Source organism: Triturus cristatus, chromosome 1_2 (assembly GCF_964204655.1).
Source record: "Triturus cristatus chromosome 1_2, aTriCri1.1, whole genome shotgun sequence".
Classification (NCBI taxonomy): Eukaryota; Metazoa; Chordata; class Amphibia; order Caudata; family Salamandridae; genus Triturus; species Triturus cristatus.
In genome coordinates this window covers 837844939-837865453 of record NC_140580.1, presented here as the reverse complement: position 1 = coordinate 837865453, position 20515 = coordinate 837844939, and the positions used below count along the sequence as shown (strand labels likewise).

The following is a 20515-nucleotide window of genomic DNA, read 5'->3' as shown; positions in this document are numbered from 1 at the left end:
CACCAGATCTTCCTACATCTCCACCAGGGGGACTGGATGTGTGCCATCGACTTACAGGATGCATACTTCAAAATTCCTGTCTCAGCGAAACATCGAAAGTTTCTCAGATTTCAGATATTTCGCCAGCATTATCAATACAAGGTCCTGCCATTCGGCCTCAAGTCCGCGCCACGAACATTCTCAAAGTGCATGGCGGTGGTGGCTGCTTTTCTCCGCAAACGACAGATATTCGTCTACCCCTATCTAGACGACTGGCTCTTGAAAAGCTCAACTCCGGCTCGACTCCAGAGTCATCTTTCGTTTTGCCTCAACCTTCTACACTCGCTGGGCCTTCAGGTCAACTACAGGAAGTCTGTCCTCAATCCCACTCGGCGGATCCACTACCTGGGCGCCTCTCTAGACTCCTCAAGCGCAAGCGTGTGTCCTTCGGAGGAGAGGTTATCCTCCATGCTTCAGAAAGGCCGCACTCTTCTCAGCACGGACTGCCCCACGGCCAGAAAAGTGTCGTCTCTTCTGGGGTCGATGGCTTCGTGCATTTACATTGTGCCCAATGCACGTCTGCACATGCGTCCTCTGCAACAAGATCTAGAGGATCAGTGGTCGCAGAGGTCCGGCCGCTGGGAGGATCGCATTACCCTTCATCAAGCCGCCAAAGATTCCATCCGGTGGTGGATGAAGCGCTCCCATCTGCTTCACGGCGTCCCTTTCCATCAGGCGTCCCCGACACAGACAGTGGTCACCGATGCCTCCATGCAGGGCTGGGGTGCTCTTATGGGCCGGCTTCAAGTACAAGGTCTCTGGTCCGCTATCGAGCAGAGCTATCACATCAACTTCTTGGAGCTCCGAGCAGTCCACCTGGCTCTCAAGTCCCTGTATCCATCCCTGCAAACCAACTATATTCAGGTTCAGACAGACAACACCACAACTATGTTCTATCTCAGAGGTCTTCAAACTTTTGGGTGCCGAGACCCCCCTGTCAACATTTTCAGTCGTAAGGACCCCCTCCTGATAAACATTTCTAAACCTGTAGGCACGGCTTCTGGAATTACGAGGCAGGTGAGGACCAAATTACACGACAGGCTTGACTAAATTATGTGGGAAGAAAATGTAAATAATGTTATGTGATGCAGCGTTATTTTGTGATAGAATTGCTTCATTATTTTGATTTTTTTTGCACATAGTAACACTGAGGAAAGATTTCACCCCTTCAGTACCAGTTTATAACCAAAATACAGCAATTAACATCAGAAAGATGTCTAGTCAACCTTTGTGATGGGCCTTCCACTCCGCAGGAATACGTGTGCCACATTAGAAGCTCACCTGGCCCTGTCCGGGAGCAGCAGGGGTCCCTTAAAACCCTGGCAGTCTTGTGCAGAGTTGAGCAATTTACCCATGCCACTTTCCTCTCACCCCTCCCTTCCATCCCTCTCTCCTCTCCTCTCCCAATCCTGGATCCCTCTCTCACTTTGCAGGCCATTTTCTTTCACCCCTTCTTACAACTTCTAAACTCTCCCCATTCAACTTCTCACTTCACCCTTAATCACCTCTTGCCATTCTGCCTTTTCACTGCCCTCATCTCTAACAGTTTCTCGCATTTATCTCATGGCCTCTCTGGCCCTGTCACCTACCGTGCCCATCTGCACTTCTCATTCATCTCAAGTCTCTCCGTTCAAATTGTTGTCTATTTGTATCTTACACCTCTCCAGTTCCCCATTCATCTTTCACATCTACCCTTTGTTTTTTCACACCTTCTTGAACCAATGTCCCTCTCCCCTGTTACCTCAGCACCAGTGCTTAATTTGAGCAGGTGGTTTCCGTTGCTCCGCACTGGCACCTAATTGTGCACACTGGCAATATGACAGTCTGCCACATGCCACTTGATGGCTCTGTCTGTGTAATTTAGAGATGAGCAGAACAGCTGTTTATTAATTCAATATACATTAAAAACGATAAACTCCTGACATCCATGCCATTCTTATAGCTTTGAGGGCTTGAAATAGTCACACTTGTACAGAGTTATGGTTGGTAGTTGCATAGGTATTGACATTGGCCGCACATGCAAGGCAATGGGTGGGTGGTTAAAGTTGCAGTGGCCTACTGGTGAGGTTCCTGGCACATGTTTAATTACAAATTAATCACTGCTCAGCACCCACCGCAGTACTCCCTCTCTTCCCCTATCGCTGCTGTCCCTCACCAATGTTGCTTCAAATTACTTTTTAGGTCACAGATCATCTCTCAGCTATCTTCTCTCACAGTTTGACAGTAGCCCTCCTCTGTGCCCTCAACTTTCCCTCACACTCACTTCTTGCGTGTCTGCACTTCCCTTCGGCACTTCACATTTCTCCTCATCCGTGACCTCTTCAATCAAATTCCCTCACTCCCTTGCTGTCCTTTCTCATCCTCTCATCTCTCCTCACTGAGCACACGGGTTGGACCCGTATGCTCCTCTTGGCCTGTGCCACTCTGCTTATTGTTCCCTAATTCAGGAAGGCACGAATTTTCTGTCTTGCTGTTTTGGTGCAGGCCACACAGTTATGGAATGTCCACCATCCTTTGCTTCGCTCCACCAAGACTCTATAATGTAAATAATAATAGTAGTAGGCAGAAGCATGGGAGCGACTAGACCCAAACTTCGCGAGGGGGCCTACACTCCCAGGCAGGGCTGGCCATAGCACTGGCCACACATGGCGCAACAGTCTTTTTTGGTGCCCTATCCCCGTTTCCTCCTTTTCTATAAATTCCCTCACTACCATTCACCAACAAAGCACCTCATCTCTCTGTAGCACCTTTCTGACAAACATTTTTTTTTTTTATATTGCCACTCAGTTTACTCATAGTTCTGAGATCTGCATAGTACATGTTCTTTGTAGCAGGCACATTAACCCTCTGCACTCTGTGGATGAGAAGTGTGCCCATGTGAGTGCACCGTGAGTGATGCAACAGTGTGAGAGTAGGAAAAGAGGAGTGTCTGGAGGGTGAGTGAGGTGACCATGAATTTGGGTGCGGATGTAAGTGCAGAGTGGGATGAATGAATGCATGGTTAATGATGGGCTTGTTTGAGCGAGTTGCAAATTGAGCAGTGAGGGGACAGGTGAATGAGGTGTCACATGAGTGCAGATGAGTGGTGTGACTGCAGGCTGAGGTACAGGGTGAACAACGCAAGTGCATTGTGATTGCAGAGTGAGCACTGTGAGTGCAGTGTGAGAGGGTGAATGATGTGAGTGCATGGTGATCAGTGTGAGTGCATTGTGATCGCTGTGAGTGCAGCGTGAAAGTGAAGTGTGAGAATGAGAAATGAGTTCTCTGAATGCAGGGTGCATTCCCAAACACTTGAAGTAACTCAGCATATTATTGACGGCAGCGTAGGGTTTAAGATATAAGTTAAACTATTGCTATTATGGCATTAATCAGGGATCAAGGGTGGAGGAAATAAACAATATGCTGATCCTGCAACACACTTCCTGTCCTATGGTTAGGGTTGCCTGCTCATTATTTTGATGTCCCAAACGGTACAAAAATAAGCAGTCACCTAAAGCTGTATATTTCAGCACTCATCTGTGCGTACTTAGAACAGAAAATATAAATAGAAAGCACTTTTGTGTTCTAGGGCTGCCTCAATGACCCATGACTGATAATTAAAGGGAACAAAGACAGAAAAGTCACATCACGAATGAATGCATATGATTTTATTTACAATCCCATTTAGTGTCAAGAGGAGGCCTTTGCAGGCTCTTTAAACATCAAATGGCTGGTATTTTTCTTCTTGCAACCCTACTTTATATTTATTTTCATGAAATGCATTCTCGCACTACTGCAGTAATTGTAAAATAAAAATGTAAGGAAAAGGCAGAGTTGGGGCCCAGGGGGTACTGGAGCTAGAAAAAAAACTAAGCCTCAGTAACCACTTTACAAAAGGTATGTAAATCTGCAAATGGTCCTTAATGACCTGTGAAAAACTCAGGAGATAAGACTGCAGACATCCCAGCGGAGTCCACAGCAGCTCGAGCTGAGACACACTACGGGGAAGGAGGGGGGCTGAATCCCTTGTTGTGCCTGGGCAGAAGTGTGACCGGGAATGCGCGACCCCCTTTCCATCACTTCACGGCCCCCCTGGGGGTCGCGCCCCACACTTTGAAGACTCCTGTTCTATCTGAACAAGCAAGGAGGGACCAAATCACGGGTCCTGTCTCTGGAGGCCCAGTCAATCTGGAGATGGCTTCTGGCGAGAAACCTGACGATCGTCGCGGTTCACATGCCAGGGACCCTGAACGTGCAGGCAGACGGCCTCAGCAGAGACTTCGTCGAAGCGCACGACTGGGTGCTCAACGAAGACGTCGCTCAAGACATCTTCCGCTTGTGGGGCACACTGGACATCGATCTGTTCGCAGACGCGGACAACAGAAAATGCCCCGTCTTCGCCTCCAGGTTCCCTCAACGGGGGTCGCAGGGGAACGCGCTTTTGATCAGCTGGTCGAGGACATTGCTTTACGCTTTTCCTCCTCTCCCTCTCATCCCGGCTGTGATACAGAAGTTCTACAGAGCCAGAACTCGGATGATCCTAATAGCCCCGGAGTGGCCCCGTCAGTGGTGGTACCCGGATCTACTCCAGCTGTCGGAAGTACCACACAGGAGGTTGCCGTGCCTACCGAACTTGCTGACCAAGGACAAGGGGAGGGTGTTCCATCCCAATCTTCCCTCCCTCCGCTTGACGGCATGGCTCCTGAATTCATCCAATACGGACATCTAGATCTGCCTCCGGACTGTATGAACATTCTTCGGGAGGCAAAGAGGCCCTCCACGAGGAAGTCGTACGGCTTTAAATGGAAAAGATTCTGCTTCTGGTGTAGAGATAACGCCCTTGATCCGTTCCGGGGTCAAGAACAGGTTATTCTCCCCTACTTACCGTACTTGGCGAAGTCTGGGTTAAAATACTCTTCCATCAGAGCACACTTAGCTGCTGTTACAGCCTATAGGAAGTCTCCTACCCAGACCTCTTTCTTCCAGATGCCAGTGGTAAAGGATTTCTTGGAAGGGCTTAAGAAAGTTAACCCACCAGTGAGGTCTCCTTCCCCTTCCTGGGAACTTAACATCGTTCTCTCTAAGCTGATGGGAGCTCCTTTTGAGCCGATTCATAAGGCCTCCTTGCAACATCTGACCTGGAAGGCTGCCTTCTTAGTAGCCATCACTTCGGCCCGTAGGGTTAGTGAAATTCAGGCCCTCTGCTGCAAGGAACCTTACACTGTGTTTCATGCTAATAGGGTGGTGCTCCGTACTCATCCGAGCTTCCTGCCCAAGGTGGTTTCGGACTTCCATATTAATCAGGTGATCACGTTGCCCACCTTCTTTCCTCAGCCGACCACTCCCCCGGAGAGAGCTCTACACTCTCTTGACCACCGGAGGGTTTTGAAATTCTATCTAGCTAAGACCCTTACTCTTATAAAGTCAGACAGGCTCTTTGTTAACTATGGGCCCACTAATACCGGGCTGGCTGCGGCCAAGAGGTTTATCTCTTAAGTGGATTGTCTCTTGTATAGCTTTGGCTTACCAACTGTCCCACTAAGTTCTGCAGGGTAAACCTAGAGCACACTCTACTCGAGGGAAAGCTTCTACTGTAGCACTCCTTCGCAACGTTCCCATGTCTGAGATCTGTAAAGCGGCTACGTGGCGCTCAGTCCATACTTTCACGCGCCATTATTGCCTAGATTCAGATGCGCAGGCCGACGCCCAGGTGGGGCAGGCCTCTTTGAGGAACCTATTTGCATAACTGTAATGCAAGATGTGTCTTTTAATGTATGTTTTAACTGCTTTGTTGCTCGTCCGTGAGACTTTGGGTATTTGCTTGCTACTCTATTCATAGATTATGACTATTGATGAGTATCCCCTGGATGAGAAGGATTAGTTACTTACCTGTAATCCTAGTTCTCATCCAGGGGTATACTCATCAAAGTCATAAGCGACCCACCCACCTCCCCGTACGAGCATTGTTTTCTCTTTAAATAAGTGATGTATGGAAGGCAGATCTACTCAGGTGCGGAGGCACCGCCGAAAAAGAACTGGCCCAACTGCCACCTGTAATGCATCATGGGAGCAGGCAGGCCTTAAAGGCACGGTCCCCCTACTCTAATTCCTTAAAAGCAGGGTGTCAGTTTTCTTGGTTTCTTGATACTCTGCTGCAGCCTACTGGCGAATGCCTACAATTACATGTTGCTTTATGGCAATAAAGCAGTGCTGTGTTATGATTTGTCTATGCTTCCTTTTTTCCTTATGGGATAGGGGTGCACTACTATGCAAATATATGTAATTTACAGCATTGCCAGGTTTTGAACATTGTTAGGCTGCAGTTATATGTTTTCACATATGTATATATATATGTATATATATATATTTTCTATATGCTCCGGGATCCCGCACATGGGCGGGGATTATTCATAGATTATGACTTTGATGAGTATACCCCTGGATGAGAACTAGGATTACAGGTAAGTAACTAATCCTTCTCAGAATCAGTTGATGAAAGTCGACTTTGGTACTGTAATGATTTTTAACTAATATTTAGCTATTTTAAAAGTTAACACTTAGAAAATATTTCAGAGCAAAACAATCAATGATTCCCTATGGAAGAAAATTCAGGTTATAGGTACAGTAGGTTATCGTTACTTTTGTAATCCAGTACTGGGTGCCTAGACTCAGTACTGGGACCTTTATCCAAAACAGATAAGTAAATACGATTTTTGAAGAATATTTAGAAATTGCAGAAATCAACACTTAGAAGAAATTTCACAGAAAAACAGTCAATGGTTTCCTATGGAAGAAAAATGAGTTAAAGGTAAGTATAGTTGTGGGTACTTTTCAGAGTCAGCGCTGGGCACCAAGATCCAGCACTGGGAGTTCACCTAAGAGCAGGTGAGTAAATTCGTTTTTGTCACTCGGCTGATTTTTGGTGAATATTTGAAGATTTGAAAAGTCCACACTTAAAAGAAATTTCAGGAAAAAGCCAGTCAATGTTACCCTATGAGGAAAATAGAGTTTGTGGTTTAAGGGTAAGTACTCGATTGGCAGAGTTGAGGTTCTGGGCACAGACTCAGGGGTCCCCCAGGGTCAGGTAGGTACAGTTGGTTCACCCTCAGCGACTCTAGGGCGGCCGGGTGCAGAGTGAGTTAGGCCCAATGTTATCCTATGAGGGATAGGGGGGCCTTGTTTGGTGGCTGCTGTCTGGCAAGCCACGCGGCTGTGGGAGCTGGGCTCCTGGTCACTTACTCAGGGCAAGTGGGGAAGTAGGAAAGTGTAGAGTCTTCACTGCCAGGGCCACTCGGGCGGCCGGGTGCAGAGGGCTTTTGAGCCTTCGGGCGCTCAATGGATTTCAATGGGAAATCTCCGGTTTGGAAAAAGACTGCAGGCTCGGGGACGAGGACTCTTCAGGTGCCACAACCACTTCGAGAGGTAAGTTGGGTAGTTGGAGGATAGGTAGGTACCCCGGGATTGGACACAGAGGGCCATGGGGCGCCGGGTGCAGGGGTGCCTTTTGGTGTCGGAAAATCTTACCCTCTGTTGATCGCGGTTGGGGTGGCACACTGTTCTGAGGCTGCAGGCTTCTTCAGGATTGTCGAGGGGGGTCCTTGGGTGCCGGACTCTGGGTCACAGTCGCCGTGGGGTCATCCTCGTGGGTTTAGTTCACTCCGGCACCGGCCAGGCTTGGCTGGTGCAGAGTGGGCTGGGATCGTGGTTCCGGGCTGCTGCCAGGGGTGAAAGGTAGAGATGCCGGGTTTGGAGCAGGAGCAGGTTCGAGGTCGACAGGCCGGTAGGGCTGGGGCCAAAGCAGTTGGTGTCTCCCTCTCAGCTGCAGGGCAGGTCTTCTTTTCTTCTCGCTCTTCTTGTAATTTCGGAATCTGGGGAAGGAAGCTTCAGGTTGCCCCTAAATACTAGATTTAGGGGCGTTACAGGTAGGTAAAGGGCAGGGACCAATGGGTCCCCGTCCTGGGGTGGGTACACCCCCTAGCCTGCCTCTCTCCTGTGGGAGGGGGGCAGTAGCCTAGTCCTGATAGGGTAGGGCTCCCCATCTTCAAGATGTGCTTCACCTCGCCTCCCCCACCTGAGGGGTGGGGTTGGCAGGCTGGCACATCCCCTGTCCTTATTTGGGGTTTCCGGCCAAAGCTTCCTGCCAGAGTGGGGGTTGCAGGGGCCTGGGGAAGCTCACAGAGGCGGCATGCCTTTGAAGCTTCCCCCTGCCCATCCTGGGGGAGGAGATTTAGCACCTCGCCCAGGATGTGCATTGTTGCAGGACCAGGAGAGCAGGGGCTCTTCTACCCAGGGGTCCAGCAACATGTCTGCTGGGTGGCAGCCTTAGAGCAGACGTGGATTCGTAGGTTAGGTTTCAGGGGGCACCTCTAAGATGCCCTCTGGGGTGCTGGGTACATTAAATCCCACACTGGCATCAGTGTGGGTTTAATGTGCTGAGAAGTTTGATACCAAACTTCCCAGTCTTTAGTGTTGCTATTAAAGTGCTGTGGAGCTCGTGTTTGACGAGCTCTCAGCACCATGTACTCTTAACTGGCAGCACTGCACTTACAGGGCTCAGGAATTGACCTGGGCACTGTAGGGGCACAGGGCTCCTGCTCCTGTGCCCACACCATTGGCATAGGGCACCCAGCTAGAGGGGTGACTGATGTATGCCATGGCAGTGTAGGTGATGGGCATGGCACACAGGGATGTGTGCCATGTCGACTTTGTTTTGGTTTTGCACCCAAACACTCAGCCTGCAAAGGCAGTGTGTGTGTGTAAGGGTACAGGGCCTCTAAGGGTGGCACAAGGTGTGCTGCAGCCCTTAGAGGTCTCCCTTGGTCACAAAGCCCTGGGTACTTAGGGTACCATTTACTAGGGCCTGACATGTTGCCAGGGTGTGCCAATTGGGGTTTGGTTTGTTTTAGGGAAGGAACATAGGCCCTGGGCACCTGATTGGCAGGAGTCCAGGGCACAGTCAGTCAAAGTACATTCAGCAATTCAGCAAAAAGTGGGGGCATACCATGCAAGAAAGATGGCACTTTCTCACATTATAGTCACAGCTCGTCGTTGTATTGCAAGAGCATGGATATCGAAGGTGGCGCTTAGGGCACCAGAGTGGTGGGTAATGTTAAATGAAATATGTGAAAGGGAAAGAGCTATAGCTAAAACTAGGAGTGTCCGATGTGGGCAAGAATTCGATCGTATTTGGGACTCATGGTTTAATACCGGATAACTAGATTCCTAGATATTAATCCTCTCAATAAGTAGGTTTGTCTGTTATTTGTTAGCAATTATACTGTTTTCCTGCCTGTTATGGCTGTTTCTCCTTTTTTTCCCCTTTTTTTCTTCCCCTTCTACTTTTAATACCTGTATTTTTCATGTTGTAGTGAATCTATAATCGCTTGTGTTGTACGCTTCTTATAGTTATAATTTTCGCTTTGTATTGCTGGAATTATGTCTTTTATTTTGTCTATTTCCGGAGATAAATAAAAAAAAAAAAAGCAATAAAAAAAAAAAGAACTACCTTTACAGGTAAGTAACTGGTTATATTTATAGCCAGTAGATGCCAGGGTGAGCCTATCATATCAAGTTAAACTATAACATTGCTAAGTGGCAAAAATATTGTTACAAGAAACTAACTGGTTTCATTCATTTTTACAATAACATTGCAGTGAATTCTCAATTCAGATGTCTCTCTCCACTTAGGCCTCACATGTTGAAGAATGCCCTTCAGAGAGCTGTTGAAAAAGGACAATTAGAACAGATCACAGGCAAAGGAGCATCTGGAACTTTCCAGGTGAGCAATAAATGTCTCAAAAAATGTGAAATGTATGACATCACTGTATTATGGCATTTGTAGAGAGCTTTGTGTCCCTTTAGAAGACCCCAGAGTGCACATCGCGCAAGGAAATGTTTTGTTAAGCTACTCAGTATGTTGTGCATTGTGGAAATAGTGAGGGGTTTATAGCGAAGTAAACCTGTTGAATGTCGGCTGTCATGTATGATGTTGGGAGGTATGCTCCATTTGCTTTGCAGCTCGCTCCCTGTAGCACTTATCACATTAATTTACGCAAAAGGTTGTGAGATATAGGATTACAGTTGGTATTGTATTGTTACCAAAGTAAGGTATAGTGTGCACAGAGTCCAGTAGATCCCCAGAGGTATAGCCGGGGCTCAAGTATATAGTACCTTACTCTCTTTTGTGGTAGTGTGGTTGAGCAGTCCAGCTTATACAGAGGGTAGTGTTAAGCATTTGTTGTGCTTACTCTGGCAAGAAATGATGTCTCGTCTCGCGCTCAAAGACTTAATCCAGACCAATTGTTTGTATAAAAATGTATTATTTTATTTTATTTCTAGAACCACGATTCACTTAGTAGCAGGTAAGTTAAACTTTTCATGCAATGTTACTTTCAGCAAGATAGTGACAACTGGATTTGCAGGAGCACTCAGATTACTTTCTGCAGTTGAAAAAATAGTTCAAAAATACTTTTCAGTTCTGATTTAGTATGATACATACTTCTATCACAGTTTACACAACACAAGACATTTGTAAGCAGGTTAACTCTTGCGCATGCAATAGATTACTGTTTGTGCAGTAGAAGACAGTTCTAGCGGAACACAGTGTTAAGTTACAGGTGAGTTAATCGGTTTTGGAATTGGAGTTTTGGCAGGGTAGAACCAAAGTTCCCCAATGTTCAGGTTGGCACTCAAGGGACACCACCCGTGGCAGTAGGGCGGCTGGGTGCATGGGGCCAGTGTTAGCCAATGGGGCTGGGGGCACCGTGGTTGGGGACTGCTCACAGGTAGGCGACTCACTCTTGGGGGGTCAAGCTCCTTGGGTTAAAATCTGGGCAAAGGGGGTCCCAGGTTAGCACCAAGTCCACATCACCAGCGGCGCTGGGGCGGCTGGGTGCAGGGGTACTTAAGAGGTGTGCGGAATCCAGTGCAATTCAATGAATAATGTTGGTCACAGAAAAGGACTGCAGGCTGCAGCTTAAACAGTGGACGAAGGGAACCAACGACTGAAGGATGAAGAGTTGCTGGACACCAGGACACCGTTGGTTGGGCACTTCAGGTCACCAGAGCTATAGATGCAGGGGTGTACATCTGTGTCGGGTTCTTCTCACCAGTTTCGCTCGCAGTTGGGGGGGAGGGGGGCACCCTTCGGATTGGGGCAGCAGGTGTCGAGGTTAAGGTCGGTGGAGGTCATCCAACACCGAATAACCGGTCAGGATCCCTGGGGGGACCCCGCTGAGGTGGTGGGCCACTCTAACTTGAGCTGTGGGCGTCGGTTGCATATTGGTGAGGATTTGCGCATCTGGAATCCTGATTTCAGTTGGTTTTGGACAAATCCGGTGTCTACGGGAGATAGGCGTTCTTTGTGAAGGCAGAGCAGGCCTCCAGGTTTCTTGGAGGCTGCTGGTTCAGCTCGCAGGAGTTCTGTGCAGGAGACCGGTCGGTAGCGCTGGGACGAAAGCAGTTGTCGTCAGCATCCTCTTCTGCAGCACGGCTCTTTGGTCTGTCTTCTTGTTAGGTCGAATCTAAAGAGGTAAGGTTCAGGGGTGCCCCATATTACTAGATTTAGGTGCATTACAGGGGTGTGCAGCTGGGAACCAATAGGCCCCTTCCCTCGTGTGTCTACACCTCCTAGTATGCCACCTTCCTGATTGGAGGGTCCCACTATCTACAAGAGGTCGGGGACTAAGTTGTGTGCTTCACCACGCCTACCCCACCTGAGGCCTGGGGTTGGCAAAGTTGAGTAAAGTCGACTTAATTACTGTTGTGATTTTTAGGCAATAATTTGCTATTTTAAAAGTTGACACTTAGAAGAAATTTCATAGAAAAACAGTCAATGATTCCCTATGGGAGAAAATTCAAGCTACAGGTATGGTATGTTCTTGTTACTTTTGTAATCCAGTACTGGGACCTCAATCTAAAACAGGTAAGCAATTACGTTTTCACAGTTGGCACGATTTTTAAAGAATATTTGTAGTTTGCAAAAATCGACACTTGGAAGAAATTTCACAGAAAAACAGTCAATGATTTCCTATGGAAGCAAATAGGGTTAATGGTAAGTGCGGTTGTGAGTACATTTCAGGGTCAGTGCTGGGTACCAATATCCAGCACTGGGAGCTCTCCTAATAGCAGGTGAGTGTTTTCGTTACTCGGTTGATTTTAGGTGAATATTTTAAGTTTTAGAAACTCCATGTGAGAAAGTGCCCTCTTTCTTGCATGGTATGCCCCCACTTTTTGCTAAATTGCTGACTGTACTTTGACTGAGTGTACCCTGGACTCCTGCCAATCAGGTGCCCAGGGCCTATGATCCTTCCTTAAACACACAAACTCCAAATTGGCAAACCCTGGCCACATGTCAGCCCCTAGTAAATGGTACCCTAGGTACCCAGGGCCTTGTGACCAGGGAAGGCCCCTAAGGGCTGCAGCACTCATTGTGCCACCCTTAGGGGCCCTGTACCCTTACACACACACACACACTGCCTTTGCAGGCTGAGTGTCTGGGTGCAGGACAAAATGAAGAGTCGACATGGCACACATCCCTGTGTGCTATGCCCAACACCCACACTGCCAAGACATATGTCAGTCACCCCTCTGGTTGGGTGCATTACGCCTATGGTGTGGGCACAGGAGCAGGAGCCCTGTGCCCCTACAGTACCCAGGTCCATTACCCGGGCACTGTACGTGCAGTGCTGCCATTTAAGAGTACATGGTGCTGAGAGCTCGTCAAACACGAGCTCCACAGCACCATAATGGCAACACTAAAGGCTGGGAAGTTTGGTATCAAACTTCTCAGCACATTAAACCCACACTGATGCCAGTGTGAGATTTAATGTACCAAGCACCCCAGAGGGCATCTTAGAGATGCCCTCCTACAACTAACCTACAATACACGTCTGCCCAGGCTGCCACACAGCGGACACGTTGCTGGACCCCTGGGTGGGAGAGCCCCTGCTCTCCCAGGCCTGCAACAATGCACATCCTGGGTGAGGTGATAGATCTCCTCCCCCAGTATGAGCAAAGGGAAGCTTCAAAGGCCTGCCGCCTCTAGGAGTTTCCCCAGGCCACTGCAACCCCCCACTCTGGCGGGAAGCTTGGCCGGAAACCCCATACAAGGACAGGGGATGTGCCAGTCTGCCAACCCCACCCCTCAGGTGGGGAGGCGAGGTGAAGCACATCTCCGGGCTCTCGCCATCTTGAAGATGGGAGGCCCTACCCTATCAGGATTAGGCTACTGCCCCCCTCCCACAGGAGAGGGGCAGGATAGGGGGTGTACCCACCCCAGGACAAGGACCCATTGGTCCCTGCCCTTCACCTACCTGTAACGCCCCTAAATCTAGTATTTAGGGGCACCCTGAACCTTCCTTCCCCAGATTCCAGATTCCGAAACTACAAGAAGAGCGAGAAGAAAAGAAGACCTGCCCTGCAGCTGCAAAGGAGAGGGAGACACCAACTGCTTTGGCCCCAGCCCTACCGGCCTGTCGACCTCGGACTTGCTCCTGCTCCAACCCGGCATCTCTTGTGGCCAGCAACCTCAGAAACCCCGGAGGACCTGGCTACCTTTGAACTCTAATCCCCTGGGACTCCCATGAGTAGAGGCAGAACCTACCTTTCACCCCTGGCAGCAGCCCGGAACCGCGATCCCAGCCCACTCTGCATCCGCCAAGCCTGGCCGGTGCCGGAGTGAACTAAACCCACGAGGACGACCCCACGGCGACTGTGACCCCGAGTCCGGCACCCACTCGGGGTCATCGTCGACGATGATCATCAGTACTATAAAGTTCGAGGCATGTGGGCTGCTGAATTCATATCTGTGCATAGATCGCCGCCTAGTGTTGGGTCCAGATGTTTGCACGTTGTTGTCCTGGAAGAGTCTTCGAAGTATCCTGAGATAGGTGACTCCTCCCCTGGACCATAGTGCGCATGGGCATCCTCTCCATCCTCAGATTGTTTTTTTTCCGCCATTGGGTTCGGATGTGCTTATCTTGACTCAAGTTAGGAAAAACTTTTTTCAGGCCAAAAGGCCTTTAGTTCGCGTCGGTACTGTTCCCGATCGGTATCGACAGTTACTTGTTTGTTTATTAACTTCTAAAACAACTTTTTCGCATCGACCATCGACACCATCGATGATGGAATCGAGGACACCATTCAAGCGGTGTCCTGTTTGCAATGCGAAATATCCCCATGTCGACGTCCACCCGGTGTGCAACAAATGCCTTTCACCGGATCACGACGAATCCACATGTATGGCCTGTGCCCGATTCCGATCCAAGAAGACTCTTCGGAATCGACGAGCTGCGAGACTTGAAGCGCAGCAAGCGGCACCGGCCCCGACCAACATCTTCAGCGCCGAGGACGAAGCTGTGGAAGGCGTGGAGAACCTACCCTCCAGCCCCGCTTCCGAACATGATTCCGGATCGGAAGACATCGAAGAAAAACTCTTTCACAGAGATGAAGACGACACCGAGGTAGGAGACTACGATGAGGCCTTAGGGGCCGAAGAAAGTGGCTCCGGTGACGAGCAAGGCCTACCCGTACAGACGGAGGATATCCCAGTGCGTCAGTCTATGGCTCCGGTCGAGGGATCGCCTTCGGGCCTTACCCAAGACCTATCCCGCAGTTCTTCGGCCCCGCCCTCGGGCCCGGCCTCGGACATTCAGCGACAGCCATTAGGACCCAAACCGGCTGGTTTCCCTTCCTCGAAACCGAAACCAAAAGTCGTGTCGGTTCCACAGAAACCGAAACTGAAAGTGGTACTGGTCGGATCGAAGCCCAGTACGCCTTTGACGCCAGCAAAACCCGTCGGCACCGACCGCACCAAACGGGACTTCGGTGCCGAACTCGCAGCAGCAGACGTCGGCGCCGACACACGGAAAAAGGCCATCGGTACCGACAAACCGCCTCGGCACCCGGCACTGAAACAATCGGCTCCTGCCATGAAGGTCAAAATGGCCGCTGCGTCGCACGCCACTTCGAAAGCAGCACCTAAGGCCCAATCATCGACGCCGTCGACGGCTACAGCCTCTCCTCGACTCGATGACCCCGTGGCCCCGAAGAAGCCCACGCCTGCCTCTACTGAACCGCTCGGCGCCAAACAACCGTCGGCGCTCCAGGTGCGACAAGTTGCAGAGTCCTTGCAACGCATCAAAGAAAAAGCAGCCCTCCAGGACACGTCGGGCCCCGAGCCGAAAAAAGCTCAAAAAGCTTCTCCAGCAACACCCCATATCACTTTTGGCCTGCCGCCATCGAAGGCGCAAAAAATGTTTGAAATAAGAACTCGTGTCACCCAAACTAGGATCACACCTGCCGAACGCTCTCCTACGGAGACGTCACCATCCCACATCATCGATGCCGACACCGGCAGAATTATGCTCCACAAGCGGAGAATATCTTCCGAACACGCTTTGGACTCCTACCGGATCCCGCTGAAGAAAAAGCTGCCAGCAGATTCGGAACCAGTTCTTTACGAACGTCTCCATACCTCCTACCCAGATCCACAGTCCTTCTCTCCGACACACTCCAAAACCGACGTTTTGGAGGACTATATGGGTGACGACGTCCCCTACCCAAGAGAGATGGACCCTGAGGGCCTACAGGACCCTGACCAGGCTTGGGATGATCCTGTAGACACAGGTGCACCTATGGATACACAGGACACGCAGCTCTATGGCGCAAAAACGTCTCCCACAGAGGACACTGCCGCATTCAACGCCCTAATTGAACGTGCTGCGGAAAATCATGGTGTGCAACTCCACTCTGACACAATCAAGGACGATTTTCTAATGGATACTTTCGCATCCTCAGAAAGGAATATCAAAACTCTACCCATGTTGAAAGGTGTCCTCAAACCAGCAAAGGACATTTTCAAAGAACCCACCAGGGCAAGAGTGATAAACCCCAGGATCGACAAAAAATATAGGTCGGCGCCTGGGGACCCTACGTACATTAGAGGCCAGTTGCCTCTGGATTCCATCGTAGTCGCAAATGCTCGCAAACGGGCGCACTCGCAAACAACTGGGGATGCTCCTCCCCCGGACAAAGAGTCCAAGGTGCTAGAGACCTCCGGCAAACGGGTTGCAGCCCAGGCAGCTAACATATGGCGTATTGCCAATACACAGGCGCTCCTAGCTCGCTACGATCGCGCACACTATGACACATTAGAAACCCTACTCCAACATCTCCCTGACGAATACAAAGAGGGAGCAGAGATCCTCATCAGGGAGGGACAACTCCTCACAAACGCATCCATTAAGTGTGCACTGGATGCCGCAGATACAGCTGCCAGAGCAATAAACACCAGCGTCATGCTACGACGACACGCCTGGTTACGAATCTCCGGATTCAAACCTGAGGTTCAAAATAACATTCTCAATCAGCCGGTCAACCCAGACTACTTATTCGGGCCAGAAGTTGACGCCACCCTAGAGAAAATAAAAAAGGACACAGACACTGCAAAGTCCATGGGGGCTCTCCAAACACAGACCTTTCGGAGTGGCTCCTTTCGTCGCCCCGGGAATAGAGGAGCAGGCAGAGGACAGGGGTCACAGCAAACCTACAACAAGGGCAACACACAAAGTACCTACGATAAAAACACCCGGGGTGGGTATCGTGGCTCCAGCACAAAGGGCAGAGGACGCGGATACGGCAATACCAGGTCCTCCCCCAAGAACAAACAGTGACGCCCTCTCCCTTCCTCCCGACCACATAACACCTGTCGGGGGAAGGCTACAAAGGTTCCTGTCCACGTGGAACACCATCACCACGGACAGGTGGGTCAAAGATATTATCAAACACGGTTGCCTAGAATTAACCTCCACTCCACCCACAATACCGCCAAAACACCGTCCTATGTCCTCAGAGCACTTAGCGCTCTTACAGCAGGAAGTGCTAGGTATGCTGGAAAAAGGCGCAATAGAGGTCGTACCCGTCCACGAGCAAGGCACGGGGATATACTCCCTGTACTTCTTAATACCAAAAAAGGACGGGTCACTCAGACCTATACTAGACCTGAGACCCCTCAACCGCTACATTCTCTCAGAGCATTTCCACATGCTCACCCTACAACAAGTCCTCCCGCTGCTCAAACAGGGAGACTTCCTGGCCACGCTAGATCTCAAAGACGCGTATTTCCACATACCCATTCACCCCTCACACAGAAAATATCTCAGGTTCACTATTCAAGGGCAGCACTACCAATTCAAGGTTCTCCCCTTCGGCGTGACAACAGCACCCAGAGTTTTCACAAAGTGCCTGGCTACTGTGGCTGCACATCTACGGAGGCAACACATTCACGTCTAGCCTTACCTGGACGACTGGCTTGTTCAGGCAAAGTCAGCCCAGCAATGTGCCAGCCACATGTCCCACACCATTCACCTTCTTCACAGTCTGGGGTTCTCACTAAATTACCCAAAATCACATCTCCAACCCGCACACGTACAACAGTACCTAGGTGCGACCATAGACACTCTGGCAGCCACAGCTCAGCCAAATTTAGTGAGGATCAACAGCATACAAATGCTGATTTCCAAGTTCAAACCACAACACTCCCTTCCTGCGCGAGTGTTCATGCAGTTGATAGGCATGATGGCCTCCTGCATCTTCATAGTCCCACACGCGAGACTACATATGCGCCCGCTTCAGGAGTGCTTAGCACGTCAATGGAATCAGGCTCACAGGCAACTAAAAGACCTAGTGTTGGTGAGCGGTCGGGCATACAACTCTCTGCATTGGTGGAACCCACAAAACCTTTGCAAGGGCCGACCGTTCCAAGTGCCTGTTCCACAAATAATACTGACAGCGGACGCGTCTCTCCAGGGATGGGGAGCTCATGTACTCAATTACACAGTGCAGGGACTATGGACAATACAACAAAAGAAGATGCACATCAACCTTCTGGAACTGATGGCAATCTTCCTAGCAATGAAAGCATTCAAAGTACACTTGTGCAACAAAGTCGTGTTGATCCGGACGGACAACATGACCGCCATGTACTACATACAAAAGCAGGGAGGAACACACTCTCCACAGTTGTCTCATCTGGCTCAGAGCATGTGGAAGTGGGCCATTCAGAGGAACATGTTCCTCATGGCTGAACACCTCCCCGGCAAGGACAACCAGATGGCGGATCTGCTCAGCAGACACAGCCACCAGATGCACGAGTGGGAGTTACACCCATCAGTACTCCAACCGTACTTCCAGCAGTGGGGTCATCCAGACATGGACCTATTCGCCACAAGCGAAAACGCAAAATGCCAAAGCTTTGCCGCCAGGTTCCCACATCCGCATTCGCAGGGCAATGCGATATGGATGAACTGGTCCGGCAGATTTGCGTACGCTTTTCCCCCAGCACCATTGATAACGCTGGTGGCGCGCAAACTCAGACAACACTCACTGACACTCGTCCTGGTTGCTCCAACATGGGCACGCCAACCATGGTACACCACCTTTCTCGAACTTTCCGTGGTGCCGCATCAAAGGCTGCGGATCAAACCCGTGCATTTGACGCAGAACCATGGAGAGATTCAGCACCCAGATCCGCAACAGCTGAACCTGGCAATCTGGCTCCTGAAGTCCTAGAGTTTGGCTACCTGAATCTGCCACCTGACTGTATGGACATCATTAAGGAAGCTAGAAGACCCACTACCAGAGCTTGCTATGCAGCCAAATGGAAAAGGTTCGTAATTTATTGCAATAACAATAACATTAACCCGCTAGACGCATCCATCCAAAACATAATTTGTTACCTATTACACCTATACCAATGCAATCTGGCATACACCTCAATACGTGTCCATTTGATCGCAATATCAGCCTATCTCCAGAACAGGCAGCACCTCTCTATTCAGAGTGCCTGCCATCAAAGCATTCTTGGAAGGACTCAAACGAGTAATTCCTCCAAGCCACCCACCAGCTCCAATGTGGAACCTCAACTTGGTCCTCACACGCCTGATGGGTCCACCCTTCGAACCTCTACACTCATGCGAGATTCAATTCCTCACCTGGAAAGTAGCTTTCCTAGTAGCGATCACTTCTTTGAGGAGAGTTAGTGAACTCCAGGCACTAACCATTCAAGAGCCATTCATACAGGTTCACGCAAACCGGGTCGTACTACGTACCAACCCAAAATTCATGCCCAAAGTGATCTCGCAGTTCCACATGACTCAAACTATTGAACTGCCTGTTTTCTTGCAAAACTCACAAACTGTCGCAGAAAGAGCACTCCATATACTGGATGTAAAGAGAGCCCTCATGTACTATATAGACAGGACTAAAGTCTTCAGGAAAACAAAACAACTTTTCGTCGCCTTTGCCCCACACCACAAAGGTAACGCCATCTCCAAAGCAGGTATAGCCAGATGGATCGTTAAATGTATTCAAATTTGCTATCAAAAGGCTAAACGCACATTAACGATTCCCCCACGAGTCCACTCAACACGTAAGTTAGGGGCCTCCATGGCTTTCCTGGTAAACATTCCTTTGCATGATATATGTAGAGCAGCCACCTGGTCCACTACACATACATTTACCAAACACTATTGTGTAGATGTGCAATCAAAACAGCAGGCAGCTGTAGGACAGGCTGTTCTCAAAACTCTTTTTCAGACCGCTGCAGCTGGCACTGGTGGCCGCCGCTAATAGAGGGTACTGCTATATATTCTATGCACAGATATGAATTCAGCAGCCCACATGCCTCGAACTGAATATGCTACTTACCAGTATGCATCTGTTCTTGACATGTAGGGCTGCTGACATTCATATCGCCCACCCTCCTCCCCGGCGCCTGTAGCAGCTGCAGCTCTCAGAATTACTGTAAGCATGGTCATCACTTTCTGTATCTACTCCATCACTGCCACAATGGCGAAAAACAATCTGAGGATGGAGAGGATGCCCATGCGCACTATGGTCCAGGGGAGGAGTCACCTATCTCAGGATACTTCGAAGACTCTTCCAGGACAACAACGTGCAAACATCCGGACCCAACACTAGGCGGCGATCTATGCACAGATATGAATGTCAGCAGCCCTACATGCCAAGAACAGATGCATACTGGTAAGTAGCATATTCAGACTGTATCATCTATATTGCCTATTGCATCGTAGTCGTCGAAGAAGGAAAAGATTTTGTCGACGTTGCCATCGTCGTCGTCGAAGCTGGTAAAATCTGCCTCGTCGTCGATTGACCCGTCGACGAGTGCCCCGTCGACGAAGGAAAAGAAGACCTCGTCGTGGTTTCCGTCGACGACGACTCAGTCGACCCCGTCGCCGATGGTTCCGTCGACGATAGTTCAGTCGACGATTCTTCCATCAACGATTCCGTCTACGAAGATGTCTTCAGTAGCTTCTATGCCTCAGATCCTGTCGGCTGCGGTCTCATCGGTAAAAATAAAGATTAAAAGGACGACTTCTGCGCAGAGGTCATTAAAAAACCAAATTTCTTCCACGCCTTCAGCGTCTACTGCGTCCTTTGCCGCTGTGCCTTTGTTACCTTTGCCACCAAGTACTCG

At 49.7% G+C, this 20515-nt stretch overlaps 1 protein-coding gene across 2 annotated transcripts in view; it reads left to right on the top strand.

Annotated features, from left to right (window-relative positions):
* The window catches only part of HP1BP3 (heterochromatin protein 1 binding protein 3), a 784108-nt gene that overhangs the window by 514796 nt on the left and 248797 nt on the right, over positions 1 to 20515 (top strand). For both annotated transcript variants that reach the window (XM_085608963.1, XM_085608964.1), the window contains one exon: positions 9706 to 9796. In XM_085608963.1, coding sequence (XP_085465089.1) covers positions 9706 to 9796 — 91 coding nt within the window. The remainder of the gene's footprint in view (positions 1 to 9705; positions 9797 to 20515) is intronic.